At 51.5% G+C, this 22,635-nt stretch overlaps 7 protein-coding genes across 7 annotated transcripts; 4 read left to right on the top strand and 3 right to left on the bottom strand.

Annotated features, from left to right (window-relative positions):
• Positions 1–2,068: 2,068 nt before the first annotated feature.
• On the bottom strand, positions 2,069–3,343 carry NCS54_01184600 (Chitinase; the record flags this gene model as incomplete). The annotated part of the gene is made up of 1 exon (XM_053157106.1): positions 2,069–3,343. The coding sequence occupies one exon, from the start codon at positions 3,341–3,343 to the stop codon at positions 2,069–2,071; it is 1,275 nt and encodes a 424-aa protein (XP_053013081.1).
• A 1,017-nt stretch (positions 3,344–4,360) lies between these two features.
• On the top strand, positions 4,361–5,584 carry NCS54_01184500 (Hypothetical protein; the record flags this gene model as incomplete). Its single annotated transcript, XM_053157105.1, has 4 exons — positions 4,361–4,434; positions 4,484–4,816; positions 4,908–5,134; positions 5,193–5,584. The coding sequence occupies 4 exons, from the start codon at positions 4,361–4,363 to the stop codon at positions 5,582–5,584; spliced, it is 1,026 nt and encodes a 341-aa protein (XP_053013080.1).
• A 2,308-nt stretch (positions 5,585–7,892) lies between these two features.
• On the bottom strand, positions 7,893–8,741 carry NCS54_01184400 (Glycoside hydrolase family 12; the record flags this gene model as incomplete). Its single annotated transcript, XM_053157104.1, has 3 exons — positions 7,893–7,942; positions 7,994–8,346; positions 8,392–8,741. The coding sequence occupies 3 exons, from the start codon at positions 8,739–8,741 to the stop codon at positions 7,893–7,895; spliced, it is 753 nt and encodes a 250-aa protein (XP_053013079.1).
• Positions 8,742–10,687: 1,946 nt separating this feature from the next.
• NCS54_01184300 (Hypothetical protein) lies at positions 10,688–11,110 on the top strand (the record flags this gene model as incomplete). Its single annotated transcript, XM_053157103.1, has 2 exons — positions 10,688–10,813; positions 10,862–11,110. 2 exons carry the CDS (start codon positions 10,688–10,690, stop codon positions 11,108–11,110), a joined length of 375 nt encoding a protein of 124 aa, XP_053013078.1.
• Positions 11,111–15,333: 4,223 nt separating this feature from the next.
• NCS54_01184200 (Hypothetical protein) lies at positions 15,334–15,936 on the top strand (the record flags this gene model as incomplete). The annotated part of the gene is made up of 2 exons (XM_053157102.1): positions 15,334–15,601; positions 15,680–15,936. The coding sequence occupies 2 exons, from the start codon at positions 15,334–15,336 to the stop codon at positions 15,934–15,936; spliced, it is 525 nt and encodes a 174-aa protein (XP_053013077.1).
• A 4,601-nt stretch (positions 15,937–20,537) lies between these two features.
• NCS54_01184100 (HET domain-containing protein) lies at positions 20,538–21,400 on the top strand (the record flags this gene model as incomplete). Its single annotated transcript, XM_053157101.1, has 2 exons — positions 20,538–21,076; positions 21,127–21,400. 2 exons carry the CDS (start codon positions 20,538–20,540, stop codon positions 21,398–21,400), a joined length of 813 nt encoding a protein of 270 aa, XP_053013076.1.
• A 293-nt stretch (positions 21,401–21,693) lies between these two features.
• On the bottom strand, positions 21,694–22,554 carry NCS54_01184000 (Hypothetical protein; the record flags this gene model as incomplete). Its single annotated transcript, XM_053157100.1, has 1 exon — positions 21,694–22,554. The coding sequence occupies one exon, from the start codon at positions 22,552–22,554 to the stop codon at positions 21,694–21,696; it is 861 nt and encodes a 286-aa protein (XP_053013075.1).
• Positions 22,555–22,635: the final 81 nt, after the last annotated feature.

Raw genomic sequence — 22,635 nt, 5'->3', positions numbered from 1 at the left:
TTGTTTTTCTGATAAGCAGGTAGAAAGGCTTGCACCCTGGACCACACAATGTTATTAGATTGACTCTGGAAAAGGGCGATCGAGGACTAATAAATTGTAGTTGGCACTATCGTCGACTATCGAGAAAGAACAATCACATAAGTAATATGGAATGGCTAACATCTATTTCATTTCCAACCCGCCGAAAGTCTATGAATTAAGTCTGCCGAAGACTAATTCCATCTTCACCGTTATCAGTGCCCAAGCGATGGAACTTTGCTCTTTTTTCAGCCTAAACATTCCTTCCTGCACATAGCCCTGCGTGGAACCAACAACCAACGACCAACACCCACAACGTTACGGAGTAGACGGCAACCACCACGGCACTTCGTGGCCGATACAAGCGAGAACAGGACACGGTGCTGGATCACGCCCAGGTGGCAGAGCAAGTACCTTCCCGAGAGACAACTCATAAAACATGCCAGAGAGTGGAATTTGCTCAGCCCTGAATGACCAAGTTCAAGTATATAAAGGGGTGACAATCCCTGTGAGAAGAAAGCAAACCTCTCAACCCGACTCACCACACATCACAAGACTCATCAATCCCTGTAAGACACCGCAAGGCAAACTCAAAAGGCACCACCCAGCCAATCGTTGAATCGCCAGGATCAATTCTCTTCAACATGTTCGGAAAACAAGGCCCTGCGAAACCACTCCTCACGTTCGCCCTCTTGGGAAGCATCTTGGGTAATGTGGTCGTCGGCTTGCCCGTCGACCCGACTGCCGATAGCAAAGATGATGGGGTCTCGAAAGTACAAGAGATCTTTTACTCTGTAGATTGCGATGCCGGAACTTGGGGAGTAGCCTCCCGTTGCCAAGCCTGGTGTAGTAGCGCGGGTCGTCTGAACTTTAACACGAGCCGATGCCCAATTGGGAGTCATAATGCTGACGACATCTTGTCGGATTGCTACTGCGTTGGAGAATGCGCGATTTGTAAGGATGAGGATAAGGATGAGGATAAAGCTCAGGATTAGGAAGGGTTGTTTGAGCTTATCGTAATCTTATCAGCCTGTGGAAGTATTGTATTATCACGTACAGCCTCATCATAATGCTGTGAGGGTGTAATTTTAATATGCTGTGGTGTCGTATGTCCGATTCCCGCGGTGCCATCGTAACCCAAAGGTATGGTGCTACGGGATCCGGTGCGAGAAAAGGAAAAGTCGACGAGTTTCTCCTTGCATGCATGCGAGTAGCGAAGTCGAGATGGCTGTTTGCACTGGCTGTCACTGGTTCCCAAGAGCTGCCAGGCGCATTTCTACAAACACATGACAGTTAATTTTTGACAGTGGACAATACGTTCTCAGCAGGCTAGCCCAGTCACCCGTTTCCTATGAGTTAGGCCAAACAGCGAGCAGGAAGCGACGGACCTGTCATGGAAACTTTTGACGGTAGGGACAAAGACTTGGATCCATGTTCACCACTATCCCCCGCCCTTTCTATTGCCCAAGTAGAGTAGAGATGCAGTGAACAAAGGGCTACGGGAAGAGATGACCTGCACCCTACCGTTTGGGCGCTACACGCCAGACTTTGAAGGGTCAGGTACCACCATTCTACAGCTTCGCCATCTTTCGTCGCAACAGAAGAGCTTGTTATGTGAACTCATTGAAGTTTTGGGAGGTTGATGTCGCTTGTTCATGTGGGGGCCACTTGTGTAACACGCCACAAACGGCCACAACAGCCATTGTCAGGGGGTGAAGGCTAGCTTGCGAGCTGTCATTCGTAGATCTATATCTTATCAGATCCTCTCCACCAAGATCAGATCAAATAACAAAGCGGCGGCATACATCAACCGTCGCCCCCCATCTCGGCTGGGCCGCAAGTTGTACAGGCCCCCATCCACTAGGCCATCTTGCTCAGGCCTTGGATTGGCAACCATGGAATCCCTGCCCCCTTGTGGCGAAGAGTGATTTTTAAAATTAACTCTAATTTACTGCCGTGGAAGGCGGGGGTAATAATACACTACTAGAATATGCTGTGAAACCCTTTTTACTAAGTAGATGCCACAAGTCCTTACACCCGGTATGCTGTGTTACTCCCATCCACCGCCATCGTTATCGAGCGTCCAGAACATAGCGCCGCCCATGCACAATCCATCGGCCCATGCCATCTTCAGTGCCAACGTATCACCGTCGTCATAGGCTATCCACTGATCACTTCCCCAGGTCGCATACTTCTGCATGGCGGTTCTGTCAAGCTCAACGGTGGCATCGTTGGCCGATATGGCCGTTTTGATATCACTTAGCACCATGACACCTGTCGGATCTGCGAGACAAGAACCCGGTTCGCTGGGCCCCGACGCAGCACATCCAGCGGTTTTGCAATCAGGGGAGGAGAGGGTATAGCCGCGGCCGTATAGGGGGATTCCAAGGTTGATCTGCGACGCATTGGTCTGGTTCGCCCACAGCGGCATAAGATTGGTGGCGATATCTAGTATGCTGGCCTGGTAGGTGACAACATTCTTTGTTGGCTCGGCATCAACCCCCCAGCCGTGCAAATCGTAGGCCATGTAGTTGAAGAAGTCGACATATTTGCCCATACCGGCAGGGTTGAAGCCCTGGAGGCTACCCCAGTCCGATGGCAGTGGCACTGAGATGCCATAAGCGTTTCCGAAGGCGGCTCGGAGCTCCCGGACGAGGGAGACAAAGTTATCTCCATCGGCGGTTGAAGCTGCTGGAAATTCCCAGTCCAGGTCGACACCTTGGAAGGAATTGGTCTCCATGAAGGACTTGAGAGACGAGATGAAGGCGGATCGGGAGGTCGATGAAGCCACCATGGAAGACCAAGATTTGCTAGAGAAGCTGCCGCCACCTATGCTAATCCACGTTTGCAGTGAGCTGCTCTGCAAAGCGGTGAACTGCGTATAATAGGGGACGTCTTTGGGGTCTTCAGCGCCCACTGCGAAACTCTTTGAGTCGAAATGGGCAAACGCCAAGATCAGATGGGTTAACCCTTTGGTCTGGATCTGGGAAGGAAGAACGACATTGCAAGACCGGTCCCATGCCTGCTTCACCCGCCAGTATCCAACGCGGCGGCCGTTGGTCGCCGACTTACCGCCGGTAAAGCAAGAATTACGGCTGGTAGAGCAAGAAGGGACTGTAGGTATAGAACAGCTCCCGTACTCTGACTGACAGCCGTCTCCGCAGTAGATATCCGATGTTCCGCAGTATCCCGATGAGGAACAACAAGTGTTCAAAGGGCAGCGGGCTCCACCATTGTCAGGACCGCACTGAGCGAGGACAAGGTTGAGTAAAAGGCCGAGAATCAGGGCCAGACGGCCGACGATAGAAGTGAAAGAAGCCAACATGGCCGAATACACTTGAAACGATGCCAGAAAATCGGAGTGCCAGTCACGAATTTCAATCTTCTTGGGCTTTATATTATAGGTCTCATTCCGCATAACCCCAGTCATCACGTCGGTCTGAAAACCAAGCCCTGGTAATGTTCATTTCCGCATTTAAAATAACACTCGCACAAAGACCTCATTTTTTTCCATTTGCCGCTAGCCTGCTTCCTTAGTTAGCAGAACGAAAAGAAACGAGTGGGCCATCGTTACCGAGAAAGAACACTGCCGAGCTGGAAGCGCTCAAACCACGCTTGAGCTGCAAAAGCAGCCATATGTCACTTGCTTTGATTGGTTGTTAAGGAGCTCCAGCCTCAGCCTTAAATGATCTCTCCACACCATAAGCATGCACCAACCTCGAAGAGGTTGTCGCTGAATACCGACTTGTGATGTAATTGGTCTCTTGCAGTGCCCCTGAGGGAAGTGGAGATAGCAGAAGGTGGTCCGTCAGCCTCCTGAATCTCGGCTAATTAACCATAACCTCGGCGCTTACTCCCTTCTTAGCTGAGCGTTAAAAATAGATCCATTCATTCGTTGTCAACCTACGTGGTCGACTCCACAAGGCAAGGTAGACAAAGCATGGTGCGACTGTCAGCATTCTGCTAACTCTTTCATCAGTTAACTTGCTTGAAGCTGGCATTTCCCCTTGGAAGATTCAGGAAAGCTATAGTACTCATTTGTAGGCATGGAGGTACTAATTGTTAGCAGGTGCCGGATGGACGCGTTATCGGGCCGACGTGAGAATGACAGGTCGGCTGTCTTAGTCTCAACCCCTCGCTTATGTTCCCTTGAGGCTTGGGGCTAGGGACGGGCTGGAGTGGAGCAGGACGGACAGACTAACCAGCTTCTGCTAGGGTCGTTTTGAAGGGTGATCCCTCATAAAGGCATTGTGCCCCGCTAGGATCGAGGAGGATCTTGCAACGAACGTCTTGAGGCCTTCGCCTGCGTCGTTTGCCAGAACCAAACAAGCGATTTGTCGCCATGGAGTTTTCCCTGCTGTATTTTCTGTGGATATTCTCTCCAGTCTTGGCATCGTTCCCTCGCGACTTTGAACTGTGAGCTCACTGATCATCCCTTGACCGAATTACCCCTGACCGTTCCCAGCGCATCCTCTCTCATCCTACCGCGCTCAAACCCCACTAGCAGAGACGGCAACTGTGGTTCTAATTCCGAGACTAACGCGACATGCCTCACCTCCACTTTCGGTAACTGCTGCTCTTCCAAAGGGTTCTGCGGCAAGACTTCAGCATACTGCGCCGAGGGCTGTCAAGATGCGTTTGGCACCTGCTCGTCAATGCCTGACGGGCAGCTTGTTAGTACCTCAGGATCATGTGGTGCGACTTCCACAAGCAACATCACATGTCAAGGGAGCACATATGGAGACTGCTGCTCTGCATTGGGGTACTGTGGCAAGAATGTGACCTATTGTGGTGACGGGTGAGTGCAGTCTTAGTCCGAGAAGAGCTGGATTTTCTCCATCGGCTTCCCAAACCTCTTCTAGATGCCGCTGACATTGGGATTTGAACAGGTGCCAAAGTGAGTTCGGTACTTGTTCATCCGTTGACGAGGACGAGACCTCCACGACCACCGCAGCAACCGATAAGACTTCAACCTCGACGGGGGCGTCATCTACGAGCCTTGGTGCTATTTCTATTGACGGAAACTGCGGATCTAACTCGGATATCGACGCTATCTGCAAAGGCAGCGAGTTTGGTGATTGTTGTTCAGCATTGGGGTATTGCGGCGGGAACTCGAGTAAGTGAACTCGCCCAAGGGACGTATCTAATCCAACAACGCTGACTCGACTCTCTAGGCTACTGTGGAACGGGCTGCCAATCCAAATTCGGTTCCTGCGATCCGACAACCTCGTCGACAACCTCGTCAACAACCTCGTCCACAGACTCGTCGACAACCTCATCGACAGACTCGTCGACAGGCTCCCTCAGCACCGGTGCCAAGGCCGGGATCGCGGTCGGGTCTGTCATCGGCGGGATTGGAGCAATCGGGCTTCTCGCTTGGCTCCTGATACGAAGGAAGAACAACAAAAAGCCTTCGCTGTCAAAGATGGATGAAGCTGCGGGGATACGTAATAACGAGGCGAGATATGAGATGCCTGAGCAGAGTCTTGTTGAGTTGCCTGCTGATTATGAGAGGGTTGACGATCGGGCTGCGGCAGGGTATGATGGGGCATACAGGGGACATTAAATTCTGGTTCTGGGTTGCAAGTTGGCTCTATAAAATGTAATAGCTCATAATATTGCTGTGACACTGGTGACGTGTGGCACGAATCGCCAAGAGATCTTGAGGAAACCAGCGGGCTAGAGTGTGCTATTGATACACATAAGAATTGGCTCGTGCGCTCTCGGGCCGTCCCTGAACCTTGTCACTGTCCCTCACAACTCTCAAGTTAAATAAGGACGGAAAAGTCCTGGTTTAAAAAATAGCTCCTAATCACGCCACAAATTCGCTCAATCAAGACAAGATTCACTTCCTTAAAACTCGCTACCCGCGTCGCTACTGCCACCATCGTCGTCTTAGACCAATCCGTGTATGGCTCTTGGACGGGCGCGGCAGCGCGTTGTCGGACCCCGAGGCCGAAAAGGCGACACCCGGGCTCCTAATGATGGTTGAGAAGGCGTCTTCTGACCCGCGACTGCTCCCTTCATAGCCTTACTCTCGGGGCGTTCTATGCGATAGCCGTTTTTTGGAGAGACGCGTCATATGTCCCAGGAATACTGTCGTGGTTGAGAGGAGCAACCCTTATAGGCATGTCGTCACCTCGATACAGAGCCTCGTCCATGTCAAGCGGCGCAGGGGTAGGCCCCCTGAGACGCACGTACTGGCGTTAAGGGGTCTAAAGGTGCATCATCATGAACAGAAGCCTGATCTGGGGTCAAATGCGCGACATCCAGAGTCTGCGATGCCTGATGAGTCCGGCTCTTCTTGCGGGCCCTCTGAAGAGGCCGCACCAAATCCAGGCGGGCTCTCCATCTTTGCCATCTTAGTGCAGTCATCCCGTTTCTCTTGGGCTGGCACAAGCAGCGAATAGACAAGCGGCAGCCGTCTGCCATCACCGAGACGCATCCACAGTCTCAGTGGAGTTGTTTTCCCAAGTTTGAGGGCAGCTCAATCATTCCGCGGCGAGTGCCAAACAGTGAGCTTTCTTTCGTGCTTGCCAGTCCCTCACGTCTACGCCTTTGCTTCCCTCTACGGCTGTGCCACCTTTCAAGCCTCAGCTTCAAACAGTGAGCCGTCGCATGTCCCTCGTCCATGATCTTTGGCGTGTTGATATGCAGGTGCCTCAGTTCTGAGATGCTCTGTTGCGTCCACGGAATACCGTATCAACACAAGCGCTTCCATTGTTGTTGGGGTTGAATCATCCGGCACAACCAAGTCTTGTACCAGCACAAAGCTCTGATGGTAGGGAAACAAAGACTCAGGTAAGTTCCCATATTTATCACAGTTTCTACTCTGTTTAGTTACCGCAACAAAACAAACATCCAGTTAACAAAGAGAACAAACACAGTCAGGTACACTTGCGTCGGCTCCATGCTTGCATGCTGCATATCAGGACGTATTCAAAACCCAGGACAACGTGAAAGAGGGGGGACAGATGGGGAGCGCGGTTGACGACCAGAACCGCACTGCGAACCTTGAACGTTTAGTTTAGTAGTAGGCTAGCTGAGGGGGAACACTTTTGGGGAAGGTGGTGTTCCCATGTACCCCTTCTGGAGTTCATTCTGATTGAAATCTTAGGCTTCGTCCCTACTCACCCACGCAGTATGTATCCTTCGAAAGTGTACCGGTCTCTGAAGTGCCTAAAGCTTGACCTTTTTGGAAGCTCTATTCTCTCCAATAATGATAACATGCTCTTCACGGCAGTTCTTGCTAGAAGGGCCTGGCTTGTCGGGTTGTTCATTCGAGTTTGAAAGGTTCTTTGCCTGTGTCCAACATGGCTGTTCACTGTTCAGTGAAATCATCGAAGTATGTTTTGTCTCCTTCTGGGGTAGTCTCAATTATCGAAAGCTCAGCATCCATGATTGATCGGAGGTAGTCTAGGCCTTTACTGCCTATAAGGAACGAGCGCTTCTGGCGAATTCCACTCATTTGTGCACAGGCTTTGAGGCAATATTATGCAACCATGCTCCTCCTTTAGATAGTATACGTCCAACCCCTCCTCGGCACTTGCACTAATAATGCTTCTCGACTGATTATCTAGCTTCCTTGTTCACCGCTGGTTTTTATTCTAGCTTATTGGCCAGTCTGATCATCTTGCTGGAACCAGTGCATGCTGCCACAGGGTAACCGCCGGCGCAACGTCCCTAGGCGAAACTTAAGTCTCATTAGGATCAGTAGCACATTGTGAAAGATTCTTTTACGAGTTCATTTCAGATTTCACTGGCACAGTTGATGGGTTGCGATGAATATGTCTTGGTAAGCTATGTACAAGAAGTGGTAGTGCAGAAGGTACAAAAGTTCATCATCATGGTCAAGAGTGATATCCCGCAATGGTTTAGTTGACGGAGATGGTGTAAGCAGAGGTCTTGAGGACAGCGTTGGTACCTAAGACGGTCAGCAATTGAGCATAAATCATAATATGGAAGCATCACTCACCCTCGAAAGGCTCGGTACCAGCCTGGAAGCTGGTGGCAACGTAGTTGCTGGGAAGACCCTGCTTGCTGGTCAGGTAGTTGAGGAACTCCTTAAGATCAGCCTGGAAGTTGCCCTGGTTGCTGGAGGCGACGAAAGAGATGACGGTGACGTCGCCGTTGGGGCCCTTGTAGACGTCCCACGGGATACCAGCAAGGGTAGGGCGGTCAATAACACCCTTGCCGGGTGTGGAGATGGGGAGGGCACCACCGTAGGCACCGACCCAGATCATGATCTCGTAGGCGTTCTTGGAGGACGCGGTGGGGGCGAACCAGAGATCATAGGAGACGTTGGCGATCATCTTGGTTCCGGTGTATCTGGCCAGTTAGACAAAGACAAGGTTGAGGGATCGGGATTCTTACCGCCAGATCCAGCGGGTGGAAACCGACTTGATGTCGGAGATCTTCTTGTTGATCTTCTCAAGAGCCACGTTGGAGTAGGACTTGACCTTGCCGGGGCCACCAGCCCAGGTCCAGCTGGTGGACCAGACAAAGCTGTTGCTCTTGACCGAGGTGAAGGTGGTGCACTGGGAACCAGAGGTGGCATCGCCCTTGCCCCAGTTGTTGTGGTAGACGGTGTATCCAGAGGTGGCCAGAGAGCCAAAAGCATCGCACCAGGTGGTGTCTCGCTTCTCGATAGTCTCGGTGGGAGTGGTGGGAGTGGCCACAGCCGTGGCGGCAAGGAAGGCCGAAACAACACCAAAGAACTTCATGGTGACGATTTGAATGTGAGACTATTGAGATGAGATGAAGTTGAAACTGGTGATGAACAAACCAACAGAACTTGGCATTAGCCAAATACTTATATAGGCCAGAAGATCTGCCGTCTCTGATAGAGTAAAATCCTAGTCCCTTAATATCCGGGCTCCTGAGATTGGCCCGTGTGTTGGACCTGAAACCCCTGGCTCGGCCAAGAAGTCGTATGCGGCAATGGGCCGTTTTACGGGACCCCATCAAGTGCCGACAAAACCGAACCACATCAGGCTAAAACGGGATATTCCACCAATGGTGTAATTCGCCTTAGAGCCATTGTTTAGAGTTGCATTCCCGGGAGTTCTCCCAGCAATAAGGGCCGGGCCTCGTGGCGTGAGATGAGCCTATGGGAGGTCGGACGATTAACCTAGCTCGATTGAGCAGGTTCTCGGAGGGGATTGTTCGTTTCTAAAAGAGGAAGTTGGCCAACGCTAAGCTATCCCCTTTGAGCGTGAAAGAGAAGGTTCTTGCGCCAGTGTCGGTTAGATCAGTAGAGTAGAGTTTACAAGCAGACGTAAAGCTTTCGTATAGGACGGTGAACCTGCATATGTTGAACTGTATTCTCTCGGGAACTCCGTTATCCCTGTAGTGTTTCGCGGTTCTGAGCAGGGTTGATCCATCGCATGGGGCTGTTCAGCTGGCTGTGCATTGTCCATGAACAGCTGATGTGCACAACAAGTAATCAAGGTACCCTATTGTCACGTCGCTTCTGTTACCTTGTTGTCTTTTTCTTTGTTTGTGCTGATGTTTGAATTTGTCAAGCTGTTCGGTGTATGTCATCTTTGGGCAAGGTGTGTGAAAGATGGGTTGCGTAAGTCCTTCACAATGGAGAGACACAACCAAGCACAATTGAATCGCTCTTTGTGCAGATTGTGAATTGAATTAAGCAATCTGTGCTGATTGTTCATGCCTCTCCAAACAACATGATGAAATCAGGGTGATAACCGTAGAGCCAAACTGATGGCATGCTTGTGTTCTTGGACGGATAGATGGCAACAAATACAAATAATTTCCACACCTCTCACAGCGAAAACTTTGCCTAAACTGTTGACTCTTCGTCACTGTTTACCATGCATGCCTTCGTTTTGACCAACATGACGCAGCCACCAGTCATGAGTAAACTCCGCTCACAACTTGCCAGACCACAACGGCATAACATTCTTTGCCCGCCTGCGCAAGTATAAATACCCCATGGACATCCTCAAGATGTTCTGTCCTTTCGAACTCATCCAACACACCTTTGTCGTCATACTCAAGCCCGAACACAACCATCCTCCAGGGTGGCTTGAGTCTAAAATGTACAAGTCTTCTCTTCTGCCTTTTATATATTAACCATTACCTTCACAGTAACATTATGTACAAGCCTAAGTCACAGCACTTCAAAACACCCTTCCTAGTCTTTCGCTCTTTTAGTGTCATAGACTCTGGTGTCGGTTCCCTTCCCACTTATTAATCCTTGGACATCATATATGCTCAGGTAATGGATTTATCTACTTCCAAAACTGTAACATAATCTCGCTACCAAAAGATCATCACATGAATACACCTTTTTTCTCTACTTATATCTTTCCCCCTCTTCTTTCACAGCCATGATATTCATAGAGCCACAAAGATATCACTCGACACTCACTACCACCACTAACCTCCAAGTAAAGCAATACTTAAAGATTTTATATTAGTCCCAAAGCAGACATTCTATAAATAATGAATTAGACCACCATTCACTCCTTTGTCTAAAAAGAGACGCAAGTCTTAGCGCCATCACCTGAGCAGTGGCCGCGCACTGGCAGGCAAAACGCACATTTTATATAACCAGATCTTGTTTTTGGTTTTTGGATTTCTTTCTTCCCACAAAAATACAAAAAAATCCACAAGACGAAAGGAATTTTCTACGCAAATCATCAAAATGCCACGATCTGGACGCTTCGCTCGCACCGTCCCACGCCGAAGAGCATTCGGCACTGCCATCCGGGGATTTCGCCGCGCGCGACGCCGCGCCCTCGTGGCTGCGGTCGTTGCCACAAGCGGACAGGTCAGTACCAGATATGACCCTTGGGACTTACGAGCTAACAGTGACTAGATACTCTCAGTTAGAGAGACGGATCCCGATATTGATATCGGAGGTCCCGAATACAACGACGAGGAGGTATTAGATGAATACCTCCGAGGGCATGAGAGAGGTTTCCGCCTCGGCCTTCGCCGAGGGCAAGAGCTTGGCTACCGACGAGGAGCTTCCATTGGGTTTGCCCAAGGCCTCCGCCAGGCTCAGGAGGAGGCATACAACGCTGGGTTCCGTGATGGGTTGGACGACACTCACGAGTATCAGTAAACGGTAAGAGCACTGCCGCCTGTTCTCTTTTCCACTCTAACGGTTCATGGTAGGAGCGAGGGTGGGAAACGGATGAGGTTACCCCGACGCGGAGACGCCCGTCGACGGCTACCTGACCGGAAACGGACAGGAACTTTCGCTTTGGCTTCCTCGAGGGGACCCAGCCTCGGGACATCCAGGGACAAGCAGGGTCATGATGGGGGCCACCAATATAGATGTATCGCCAGAAAAGACATTTTTCGGGAAGGACTCGACTTTTTATATGACGAAGGTTATCTCGGGGGGCGGTCCACGAAATCTGATGGAGGGAATGTGTCTGGTGAAGGCAGTGACTCAAAGGTATGGCGTTTCTGCCGTCGCTGTTGCGACCACCAGAAATATCACCACTGCCAACGCTTCCGCTCAGACAGCAAATGACGACACCCTCTTCGACAAGAGACTGAAGACCGCGCTCTGCTTCCATCGACAGAGACTGCAGAGCTGCACGAAGATGAAGGCGCCCGACCCACCGACAGCGTCGATGACGAGCAATTACTGGACGACCTTTTGGTCTTCGACCGTGAACACGGATACGTTCATGGGCACAACCAAGACTCTTTTACTCTCCCCAGAAGAATATTTGCTTTACACCTATAATATAGAGCCACCCCCTCAGGCAGTTATGCGCGCTTGCCGCGCCGCCATCGTGGCCTCTACGAGCGTGGCCGTTGGCTTTGAGTATGGCCTTCGTCAGGGTTATCAGTGGGGTATGAGGATGGCTACAACGATGGTGCTGCGAACGGCAGCGATCAGGCTTTAGGTAATAGCTCTGCCGTTTCTTCCCTTTTCCATTCTAACAGTTCATAGTAGGAGAGAGACCAGGCCTCATGGAAAGGCGATCTCCAATCACACGCCATCTGAACGCCCACCACCCACCGAACTGAAGGAGGAGGTATCATCGACGATGAAGAAGAGCACTCCAACGAAGAGGAACGTCTAGATGACTACCTGGGCGAAGACTATCAGGGATTTCTTACCGGTGCGCAGCTTGCGTTCCTCGAGGGGCGGGGTTCTGGCTACTCAAGTGGCCTCTACCCTAGGTACATTCAGGGGCAAACCGAAGGATATAACAAGGGCCACCACGATGGATATGCTGCTGGCACATGGCACAGGTTCCAGGAAGAACAAAGCCTATCCTCCAATGAAGGGTACTTGGAGGGAAGATCCCAGACCTTTGGGGGCGGAGATATGCCCGGGGGACAGTAACCGGAAGTCTGCGTTGATGGTAAGTGCTCTGATGTCTGTCTCTTCTGTATCACGAATGATTCAATTCAGCAGTACATGTTACTTTGGGGGCACGCAATCATCGATGTGAAGGCCAGAGAGCGCAGTCTTTGTCTAGGTGCCCATTTCCACCAACAAGGCAGGGCGTGCGTTAAAGCACCATTCTTCCCATACCCACTGATTCCTTTGTTATGCATTTGTCATATTGTTTCCAGTGAGAAAGCTCACTATATAACATTCTTTAGCTCTCCTGGTGAGAGCTCTCTTTCATTAACCCAATCATATAGTAGCCAACACTACAGCGACAAGAAACTTCTATGAGTGCCTCCAGGGTCACCAGCGAGGCATCGCATTGGCCTCCGCCAGTAGAGGTTTTCAGGACCATGGACATCGCTCTGCCTCTGGATAACAAGGCTAAGATCCTGTCCCCTTCCCAGGCCTACCCACTGCCTCTTCCCCAGGCCTACGGGCCACCAGCCACTCATTCCGCCCCTTCTTCGAGCATCGACAAGGGCTGTCAATCGTTGAGGGCCAGTGGCGGTGAGCCTGCTCAGCTCATTGACTCAGAAGGGGCTCAATGGGGTCATTAAACGTGCGACGGCATTGGACATGACAGTCAGTAAGACTGTGAGGTGAGAGATCTGTCGTCTCTTTCCTTTTCTACTCTAACCGTTCACATTAGAAGCAATCTAAATTCCCTTGCATCCTCGACAGTGGACAGCCAAACTTCCAGTCACGTTTCATTGTCACCAGAAAATGAAATTCACTCTTTCTCTTTTGAACCATGGTCTTACTTGCTGCTACTTCATCGTTTGGCCTTTATCTTGTCTATCCTTTCTCGTGGGTGAGAAGCTCTCAGCCCGCTCTCTTTTCTCCCTCCGAGAGCGAGGACTATATACCTTTATCTCGGCTGTAGATGGCTGTCTCGCAATTCTATAAGGGCAGATCCTATACCGTTAAACTTGAAGCCGAAACAGTGCCTCACTTTGTCAACCACACACCGGGCGAAGAGCAGCCCGTCGAGAACCCCACCTATCAAGCTAAAGGGGTCGATTACGGATGAAGAAGAAACCCATATGATGAAGAACACCTCGAAGGCCCTATCAGCAGACATAACCAGGGATTCCTTGCAGGCGGGTGTCTCGGCTTCCTCGAGAGACGATGTTACGGCCATCCGAGTTGCCGCCACCATGGGTATTTTCATGGCCAAACCGCAAGGTAAAACGAGGGCCATCAGGATGGACATAACGATGGGGAAGTGTTGGACTCTTGAACACACGTTCTGTTGTTTTCTGAGAGAACGTGCTGCATAGAGTCTAGAATCACCACCTAGCGGACACAAGCACCAACGCAAGAACGAGCCCAATAATCGATCCCCCAAAGCAAAGCGGACATTCGCAGTCATACTGTACGGATCTACCAGTTCGTACGCCAACACTTGTTTGGTCCTGCAGGGCGAGACGGAGTTCTACCATCCTCGAACGTTGGCTGAATGACGAGACCTCGAGCGGCTTCAGCCCATGTCACATGCCGACGCGGGTCGACGGTCCCTTTCCGGGAACATTAGAGGATAGGCTCATCCATTCTAGTTACTGGTAAGAGCTCTGCCTAGGCCTTTGAACAGCCTTCAAGTCACCTCTTTCATCTCGGAGGGGGATGGGCATCTTCTCTTTCCCTAAGGACGTGTCGGAGAACTGTGTCTTTCATGTCGTAGCCCTACGCATACGAATGTCGCTAGTTTCAACGCGCCAGTAGGGAAGCCGCTGGCGTAACCATCACCACCGTCTCCACAGCCGATGAGCCTGAGCGAGAAGACATAATCGACTATACGCCGGTCAAAGGGAAACCGTCGAAACCCCTACTACCCTCCTAAACCAACGAATGAGAGACTGCGGACGAGTGCTATACTATACTGACGAGGAGACGCTGCGGGCATCGATAGGGATTCCCCTCGGATTACTCGAGGGGCGCCGATCTCAATACGTCCGGGCAAGTTAGAGGGTTCTATATATGTGCCACCGGAAGAGATGGCTTCCACAAAGACACCACGTTTTATGTTAGAAAAGGCTGAATATGCCTGGTGGAGAGGGTCACCTAATGGTGTTTCGCCATGGCCGACGTATCGCCGCCGTCGCTGCCACTAGATAATACTCGCAGCGTAGTGTTCATGGTCAATTGCTACGGTTCACCGAGTCAAGTTGGAGGGCAAGGTTATTGATGGCGAGCAGGCAATGCTCTGACATTTTATTAAGTGATATAGGGCCCCTTGCCCAGTCTGGCCCAATGGGCCATCCAGTCTATACCACCCCAAGGACCTCACAGGTCGGGAGAGGCGTCTCCATTAGAGGAGGTGTCGCCATGCTTGTTTCTTTGGCCTTGATCGTGGCCTGGCTCTCGGCGATGTTTCTTGCTTGCCTGCCAAATGTTAGACTGATCCTGCACTCGGCCAAGAGATTCTCACTATACCTTCATCGTCCTTACTCTACGAGATCCAGACCATCCCCGCACGGAAGGTTGTCGGGGTCGGCTCGACCATTCCTGGCCATAGCCTTGAACCTCTTTTGAGTGAGGTGCTTCTTCAGTGGCGCCCAACTTCGAGCCGGGCCTTGGCCACCTTGAGGCTCTGTTCCCAATGCTGGGAACTCCCGCTCGTAGGTCTCCTTGGTCTGGGAATCCATCTAAGCTCTTGTTAGTACCTAAGAAAAAGGAAAAACTGAAGGCTTAGCCTCGTACTTGTCGTGTGTGTGTGTGCGTGTGTGTGTGTGTGTGTTGATGAGAAAGAAAGGAAGACAGGATGGGAGGGAGAGGGGGCATTATATAAACGGTTGCTGCAGTGAATCACAGCGCAGGGGCCTTGACCCTTCGCGACAGTGATTCACAGTCAACAACCGTTTATATAATCCCCCCTCTTCCTCACGGTTTCCCTTCCTCTTCTCTTCTTCATCAACAATACAACAAACATGGCTGAACATTTGGAGCATAGAGCCTGGTCATCCATGTTCTACCCCGGTGATTTTGCGATGCCTTGGGTTGGCAAAACCCCAACCATCGATGAGAGGCGGCGGTACATGGCCGCATACCTCGCGCGGATGATTCCATGTGTAGGTAAAAAGCCAGGCGACTACGAACAGGAACTCCGCCAAAGCGCCCAGAAGAAGGTCGTTGCCAAGTACGTTGCGGACGGCACAGCCAGCATGAGGGATGGCACCTTTGAGTACCTGGTCGACTGTGCCTTCTGGAGGCTATAGCGTAAGTTCAAATCACATCGTACTTGGACATTGCAGGTTTCGCTAATCACGTCTTTAGTGGGCAAGATGCACCCAAACATGCCCAAGTGGCCCTGGACCCCTCCAGCCGAGGACCCTGAAGGCAAGACATCGTCTACGTTTGCCACTCTGACCAGCGACAACGAGGTCAAGGCCATGGCAACGAGATGGCTGGCGAAGCGTGGGAGAGAGACGCCGCCCAACGAGTCTTCTGAGCAATCCGACCTGTCCAATCTTTTTCTGGTATTCGCACAGAGGTCGTCGGAGCCGACAGGATGCCAGTCGAGACAGTGGTAGGACTGGCAAATACACTGGCACAAGAGGAGCATCGCGACAACCTCCATCGTTTCCAGGGGCGGGGGAAGCTGGATGCATGGTTTTGCCTCAACGAGGTCTACAAGACAGGAGACAAGGCCATCAACGTCCTCGATCCGCATGGGGCAGGCTGTCGAGACCACACACAAGTATGCAAGCCTGTCATGGTAACTCTGGATGAGGGAGTGAGGAAGCTGCGGTTCTGGGATAATGGGGTAGAGCAATGAACTTGAAATGAAACTGGTCTTGTGGATGCTTGTTTTGATACATCAAGACATCCCATCACGCCTTGTCTCACATACATACCTCGCCTCTCTGATGAGCCGTGTCCTTTTCTGGTAATGCACCTTGAATGCTAAGATTTCACAATAGATTCCATCCTTCGCGGCCACTATTGGCACTTTCTCTGGCTCCAAGCTTAGCCCTCCCAAGGGCATTCAAGACTCGATTTAGGCGCCTCCTGGTTCAGCTTCAAAGGCTGCAGCCAAATCCGTGGCCCTTCCTCTGGCTCCCAGACTCGTGTCTACTCAACCAGCGGCACCCAGGTCTACGGTAGCCCGGCCAGCGGCTCAAAAGGTTGTAGACACAAAGCCCAAGGGTGGTTTTAACCTGACGGAAATGGCCATTACACTTCCCTCGCTGACTCCAAGCGACCAAGGTCAGTTCCTGCCGGTCAACGGGTTCGAACACCAAGGGCGGTACTATCCCGAGCCACCCTATCAGCCTGATCGTACCCATCGCGAGGCGTGGCGCTTGGCATTGCCGGGGCTCCCCTTACCCTCAGAAGGAGAGCCATTCAGAATTGAGCTCTCAGAGCAAATGGATTTTGTTTTCCTTGTCTGGGGCCCCAACGGTGCGCACTGGAAGTACATCCAGGAAAAATTCGTGAACCCATCCCTCAACCTCTCCTGGGGGTACAAGGGTCCTATCCCAGGAAATGCCACCGCATTGTTGCCCCGGGGCCCGGGGGGTGCCGGCGTCGCCAGAGTTACCCGTGTGTTGGATCTTGGGTTTGCGAACGTCCAGCGCCCAGGCAACCTGGAACGCATCCAGGACCTTTGGTCGAGCCTCTCTCATTGGATCCAAGGCGTCCGAAGGGGCCAAACGATTCCCCTCCACAACTTCCTTGACCGACAGAAGAGGAAGGCTAGGGAGGGTCTCTCCAGGATAGGGGCTGGAGAGTTGATGCCGGATTACATGGGCCCAAACCTTGGGGGCAAGTCGACGGATTCACGGGTACCTGCAGTAGGGTTGATGCAATGTTGGTCTGGCAGGGAGGAGCAAACTTGACGCCAATCAATCACTTGAGTCATCGCCAGTACGGGGGAAACAACAAAGACCAGGTTTTCTTCCAACAGTAGCCACGCCTGGCATCCCCCTACACACGACGTCCCCTTCCACCCAGACAGAATGCTGTACTAACCCGCCCCCCTTGTTCCATGCCACTCACAGGCGCTCAAATTCGCTGGCATTGCGACCCAGCCTGAAATGGTTGGTCAGTAAATCCAGGTTGCTGGATCCATCGGCTTGCAGATGCCATTGTTCCCAGACGTTGGTTGGGATCCAGGTCCAGACCATAATAGTCGTCTTGGACGTATTGCGTGTCGGCACTCACATTGTATTTCGTGGTCACACATATTCCTAGGCAGGGCTTCCTCCCTTGGTTTTCAGCTGCCGCTCCTGTGAATGGGTACGTGGAAGCTGTAATTCACCAATCCATTAATATGCCCGGCTCCGAAACTCCTTGGGGAAGCCATCGAACGCTAGTTGGACCATAAGCCACGATACCATCTGGGGATCGACGGGTCTCAGGCTCTCGTCACTCTTCTTCATCGCCCCCTTTGCCCTCTTCCAAAGAGAATCATCCTGTCGGCACTCTTTGGCGAAATCACGGTGTCAAGTGAAAGCGGTAAACTCGATGCCGATTTCCATTGAGAGGTACTCGGAGAGGAGAGGGTACCAAGGAGTCCCCTTCAGAGGGGCATATTGGGTCGTTGTGTGACCAGCAAGTTAACTCGCTCAGCCAGGCCCTGAGGAAACGTGGAACATTCCTCCGTGTTGTGGGAGAGGGTGTTGCAGAAGATGCATCCATGCACGTAACCGTCTGAGCGAGGCAACATGCAATCGCGGACGATATGACTCGAGCTGGCGCAGTTGGCGCACCGTGGAATGCTCTCTGTCTGAGTCATCTCCTCATCTTGGTTGTCGGTGCTGGTGCTGAGGCCAGGCCTAGAGCTGGAGCTTGTCTGAGATGGAGGCGAATGTTGGCCTCCGTCGCTTCGGTTAGATTCTTCGCTAACCGTCTTGATGTTGCTGGTATTGCTGTTGGTTGTAGTAGAATGTTGTTTGGAAGCCTTTCTAGCGCTCTCGTGTCGGTCTTTGGCACTGGCCGACACTGACATCCATCCTGTTATCGCAGCTCAACTCTTATTAGGCCCCTTCTGGCAGATAGGCAATCCGTTTGATGGAATTGTAGAGGTCTTGTCTGTTGGGGCCGTGATTCAATTCCCCAATGTCACTCGTTCCAGTCGACAAGGGGATTTTATCAGAAGAATACAAAGTCCTGTAGCATCTGATTAGGTTATAACTCAATAATCTATCTGGTCTTGCCTCTGAATGAGAATGCATGAATCTGGAGTTATCTAGAGTTGGTCTGAACGGCTTCACTGTTGACGACATCGGGTGAAGGATTTGTCGCACCGTGATTCACCACAGATTCATAGGTACGATGGCTTAGTAGTTGACATAAGTTTGGCTCAAGTGTAAGAGTACTGGTCCTGAATTATCAATTCAATCTCTTTGCTCCTCCAGGGAAGGAACATCTTCGCATGGAATGTCGTTGTGCTCTGTGGGTCCGGTCGGCCCAGGTCCGTCGACAATCGAACACGACAGTCAAACACTGCAGAGGTCAGGTTTTCAGCACGTTCTTCTCTTCAGCTCTCAGGAGTGCTATCAATCATGCATGCATACCGTTGACCCCTACAGGCACCATTCGAAGGGGGCCAGGCGTCGGCGTTCTGTCGGCGGAACATTTTCACAAGTCCATCGGTTCGAACATCAGCTCACGGTCCCAGAGAGGAGGCACGCAGCCTAGGGAACTTGAGGCCCTACCAGAGATCATGCCAAATGGCGATGTCGTTCTCGGTTTTGGCCCCAAGAAGCAAGATCCAACTTTCCTCCCACCTGCCAAACTTCGCCCGAGATCCGAGTCTCTTCCCACTTCCTCAGCAGCACGCCGTCGGTCCCTATAAGATCAAGATCCAAGTCTCTTCCCACTTCCTCTATAGCACCTCGCCAGTGCTCAAGGCCATACTTAGACCCAACTTCAGACAAGGGCCCTGCCAGAGATCATGCCAGCGGCATCGGCCCTAAGAAGATAAAGATGTCGATCTCTTCCATCTTCTCAGAAGCACTTGACGTCTTCCCTCTCAATGAATCATGTCCCCCTTTCGCCGCAATTTCGTATACTTGGGGAGACTCTCGTATAGCAGAGCCCATCCGCATCAATGGGCACTCATTTTTAGTCCGGAAAGCGGCGTGGGATCTACTCAATGAGCTCCCGTCCTTGGACATGGACTGTGATCCCCGACCACAGTTCATTTGGATTGATTCGATATGCATCAACCAAAGCAACATTGCCGAGAGAAATCACCAGGTCAGACTCATGCGAAAGATCTATTCGTCGGCGACAGTGGTTCTTGTCTGGCTTGGTAGGCCAACTGCAAAATCCGATCTCGCCATGTACAGCTTAGCATCCCTCACCCACCATCTTTTAGGCAAGTCAACCAAGAAAACGTCACGGGTTCTATCGGGATCAAGAGTTCTCTACGGCCAAAACCCAAATAAGATCGGCTACTCCTATCAGGGGGATCCCGGTGCTCTTCGGATGGTCCTCGACACAAAGATTGGCGACGCAATCTTCAGCCTCTTCAGCCGGGTATACTGGAGGAGAATCTGGATCATCCAAGAAGTGCTTCTGGCTAGCTAGAGAGATAAGAATAGTCTGCGGCCCAAGGTGTATGAACTGGAACAAGCTGAACAACTTCTTCGGCGACATGGAGTTCTCCATGCTCCAATCAGGAAGTCAGTTTCACGGATCTCAACGGGCTTCAAAGATAATGAACGCACCGGGGTATATCCTAGTCAAGGAAAATGCGTTTCTTGAAACCAATCCATAGCTGAAGGAACAAGGAGCCCCGATCTCCGACTTACTACTATCATTCGGCAACTTCGAATGCAGAGACAGGCGCGACAAGGTCTACGGCATGCTCGGGATCTCGAGCGACATGGTCGATGTTAACTATGCAAAGTCGGTCCAGCACATCTACAACGACGTTATTCGTCGTATAGTCAGGGGAGGTCAGATGGATACAATCTCGAAGGCAGAGTATTTTGGCAGACGGCTGGCCTCTGCGCTCGGGATCCGTATGGATGACCGGCAACTTATCAGAACAGACAGTCTCTTCATTTGCCCTCCAAGACTACTAACTTGGGCGGATGAACGTCCCTTTTGGGAGAACGATCCGGCAAGGGTACTCCCCAGGTCCTATTACAACCACGTAACCAACATATTGACGTTATCAATGACGCCGTCGCGACCGACGCCCCAAATTTCCCAAAGAGCCATTCTCAGTACCGAAGATAGCTTGCAGTCATCCCAGGCTGTTCCTCCTGCTGGCCAGATATCTCCACAGGCTGTCGCTCCGCAGATTGTGCAGCCAACTGACTCTAGTTCTCTTTTGGTAGGATATAATGAGCCTGATGAGGAGTTTCATTTTATCGTTTCACATTACAGCGACGCGTCAAGCGTTTGGGTTGAAGGCTCGGAGCCACCGACTTGTGCCGAGTCCTGGTTGGAGTCTCGGAGAGCCCATGTTTTCGATGTTCTGCCTCCCTATGATCAACCCAGGTGTAAGGATGACTCTGAGGTACCGATCACGTCTAGCCGCTCTGTTGACTATTTGTCACACCGGTGGATCGATGAGGAGATTGGTCCATCATGGAAGGCAGTCAGCTCGGCGAAATCGCTCATCAACAAGGGTCGCCTGGAGAATGGCATCTGGAGAGCATGGACAAAGTTCAAGAACAACTTGTCAACAATCCCACCGGAGGAAATAAACTGGTAGGTACCCAAGCAACTCACCATGATTGCATATCTCTGACAATGACTAGGTTCAAGGATTGCGATGTCACCTGGCTCTACGGACCCCTCTATCCAGACTCTCAATCTCACCCTACCGATTGGCAAACCGATGACAAGTCTATTCTGAGACGACACCGGACATTTTATTCTGAATTCTCATCCCGAGGGAAGAAACCGATCGACCTTAAAGTTCGTATTCGGGAAGAGGTGGAAGTCATTGGCCATGATGGTGGTATTGGCTATTTCGAGGACGAGAATGATGATGACACCACAATTAAGAAGTATACAGATACCGCATTGTAGAAATACATACACCTCTTCGCGCAATGTACCTATTTACGAGCTAGTTGAGACCTCCCCAGAGGCTTCCCCCGTCGCGTAGACTTGCGGCTAAGCCAGATGTTTGTAGTTAGACTTGGCAGGACGACACATCGCCATGATCACCACAAACCGCCGTCTTTACGATCTTCTAGCTCAGTTAACCCATCGAGGGCCGGGCTTCAACTATAATAAAGAACACATTCGCCGTCTTTAAATGGTGTTGAGACTGGGATTACCGCAATCTATACAAAGCAGTCGGATCCATCCTTCTCACATCACCAAGACTTCCATCCCAGCTCCAGAGCGTTATCTGTAGCTTCATCCGCCGCTTGCTCCCAGAGTGACCTCTTCCTCATTTCCATCCAACCAAAAATCCCGTCTTCAAACCCGTCTTCGTCCTTGGCCTTCATCCGCCGTGAAACGATGGGACGTTCCATCGGGCTGGGCTTGCACTCCACCTCCTCGTCCCAGTCCGGGGTGGGGATGGGGTCAAACTTGACGAGGTACATCTCACGCGCCTTTTGCTCAGCAGTGCGGCACTCGATGTCTGCGTCCGGATACATGAAGAACCAGCCGCGATAGATTTCTCCCTCACAATCGCCATCGCTTTTTGGCCAGACCAGGCCAGGAAGTCGACTGTCCGTGGCGGTATCTTGATCAGAGGCGAACTCTTCAGCCAAATCATCCTCCAACCCCTGGCCGTTTCCGCATTTCTTGAGGTTCATTGCCTCGTTGACTTTGCTGATCTGGCGCCAAATGGTTCCTCGAACCTCCATCTCTCCACGAAAGTGAGTGAGGCACTCTTCAGCCGTGGCGCCGGGAAGGAAGAAGAACTCGTAGCGAAAGCTGCCACCTCTGCACAGCTGGTGGTCCACCTCGAGACTACTATAGAATAGAGAGCCGTCAAAATCGCGTGGCACATCAGGATGGGTCATGTAGAAGATCCAAGAGGCGAGAGGAGGCAATGAACGCTGAACCCCCGGGCTCTCCCATGACATCAAGGCTGGTGTACCGGTGTGGTCGTTGAAGATGCGGTTGTTGTACACAATCCTGTATTTGGGTGGAAACTTAATGTCGGGGGGACCATTTGGATATCTCTCCTCCAAGGTTCGAGGTCGTGTCTTTGTTCGGACCATGCTAGCGAAGTTGATGGCGTTGGGAGTTGATTGAGGTATTATGAAACAGGCAAGAGTCGAGGGCTGGCAGCATTTCACCGC

The sequence above is a fragment of the Fusarium falciforme genome, chromosome 9 (assembly GCF_026873545.1).
Source record: "Fusarium falciforme chromosome 9, complete sequence".
Lineage (NCBI taxonomy): Eukaryota > Fungi > Ascomycota > Sordariomycetes > Hypocreales > Nectriaceae > Fusarium > Fusarium falciforme.
Note: the sequence above shows the minus strand (reverse complement) of the source record. Positions and strands in the feature narration are given on the sequence as shown.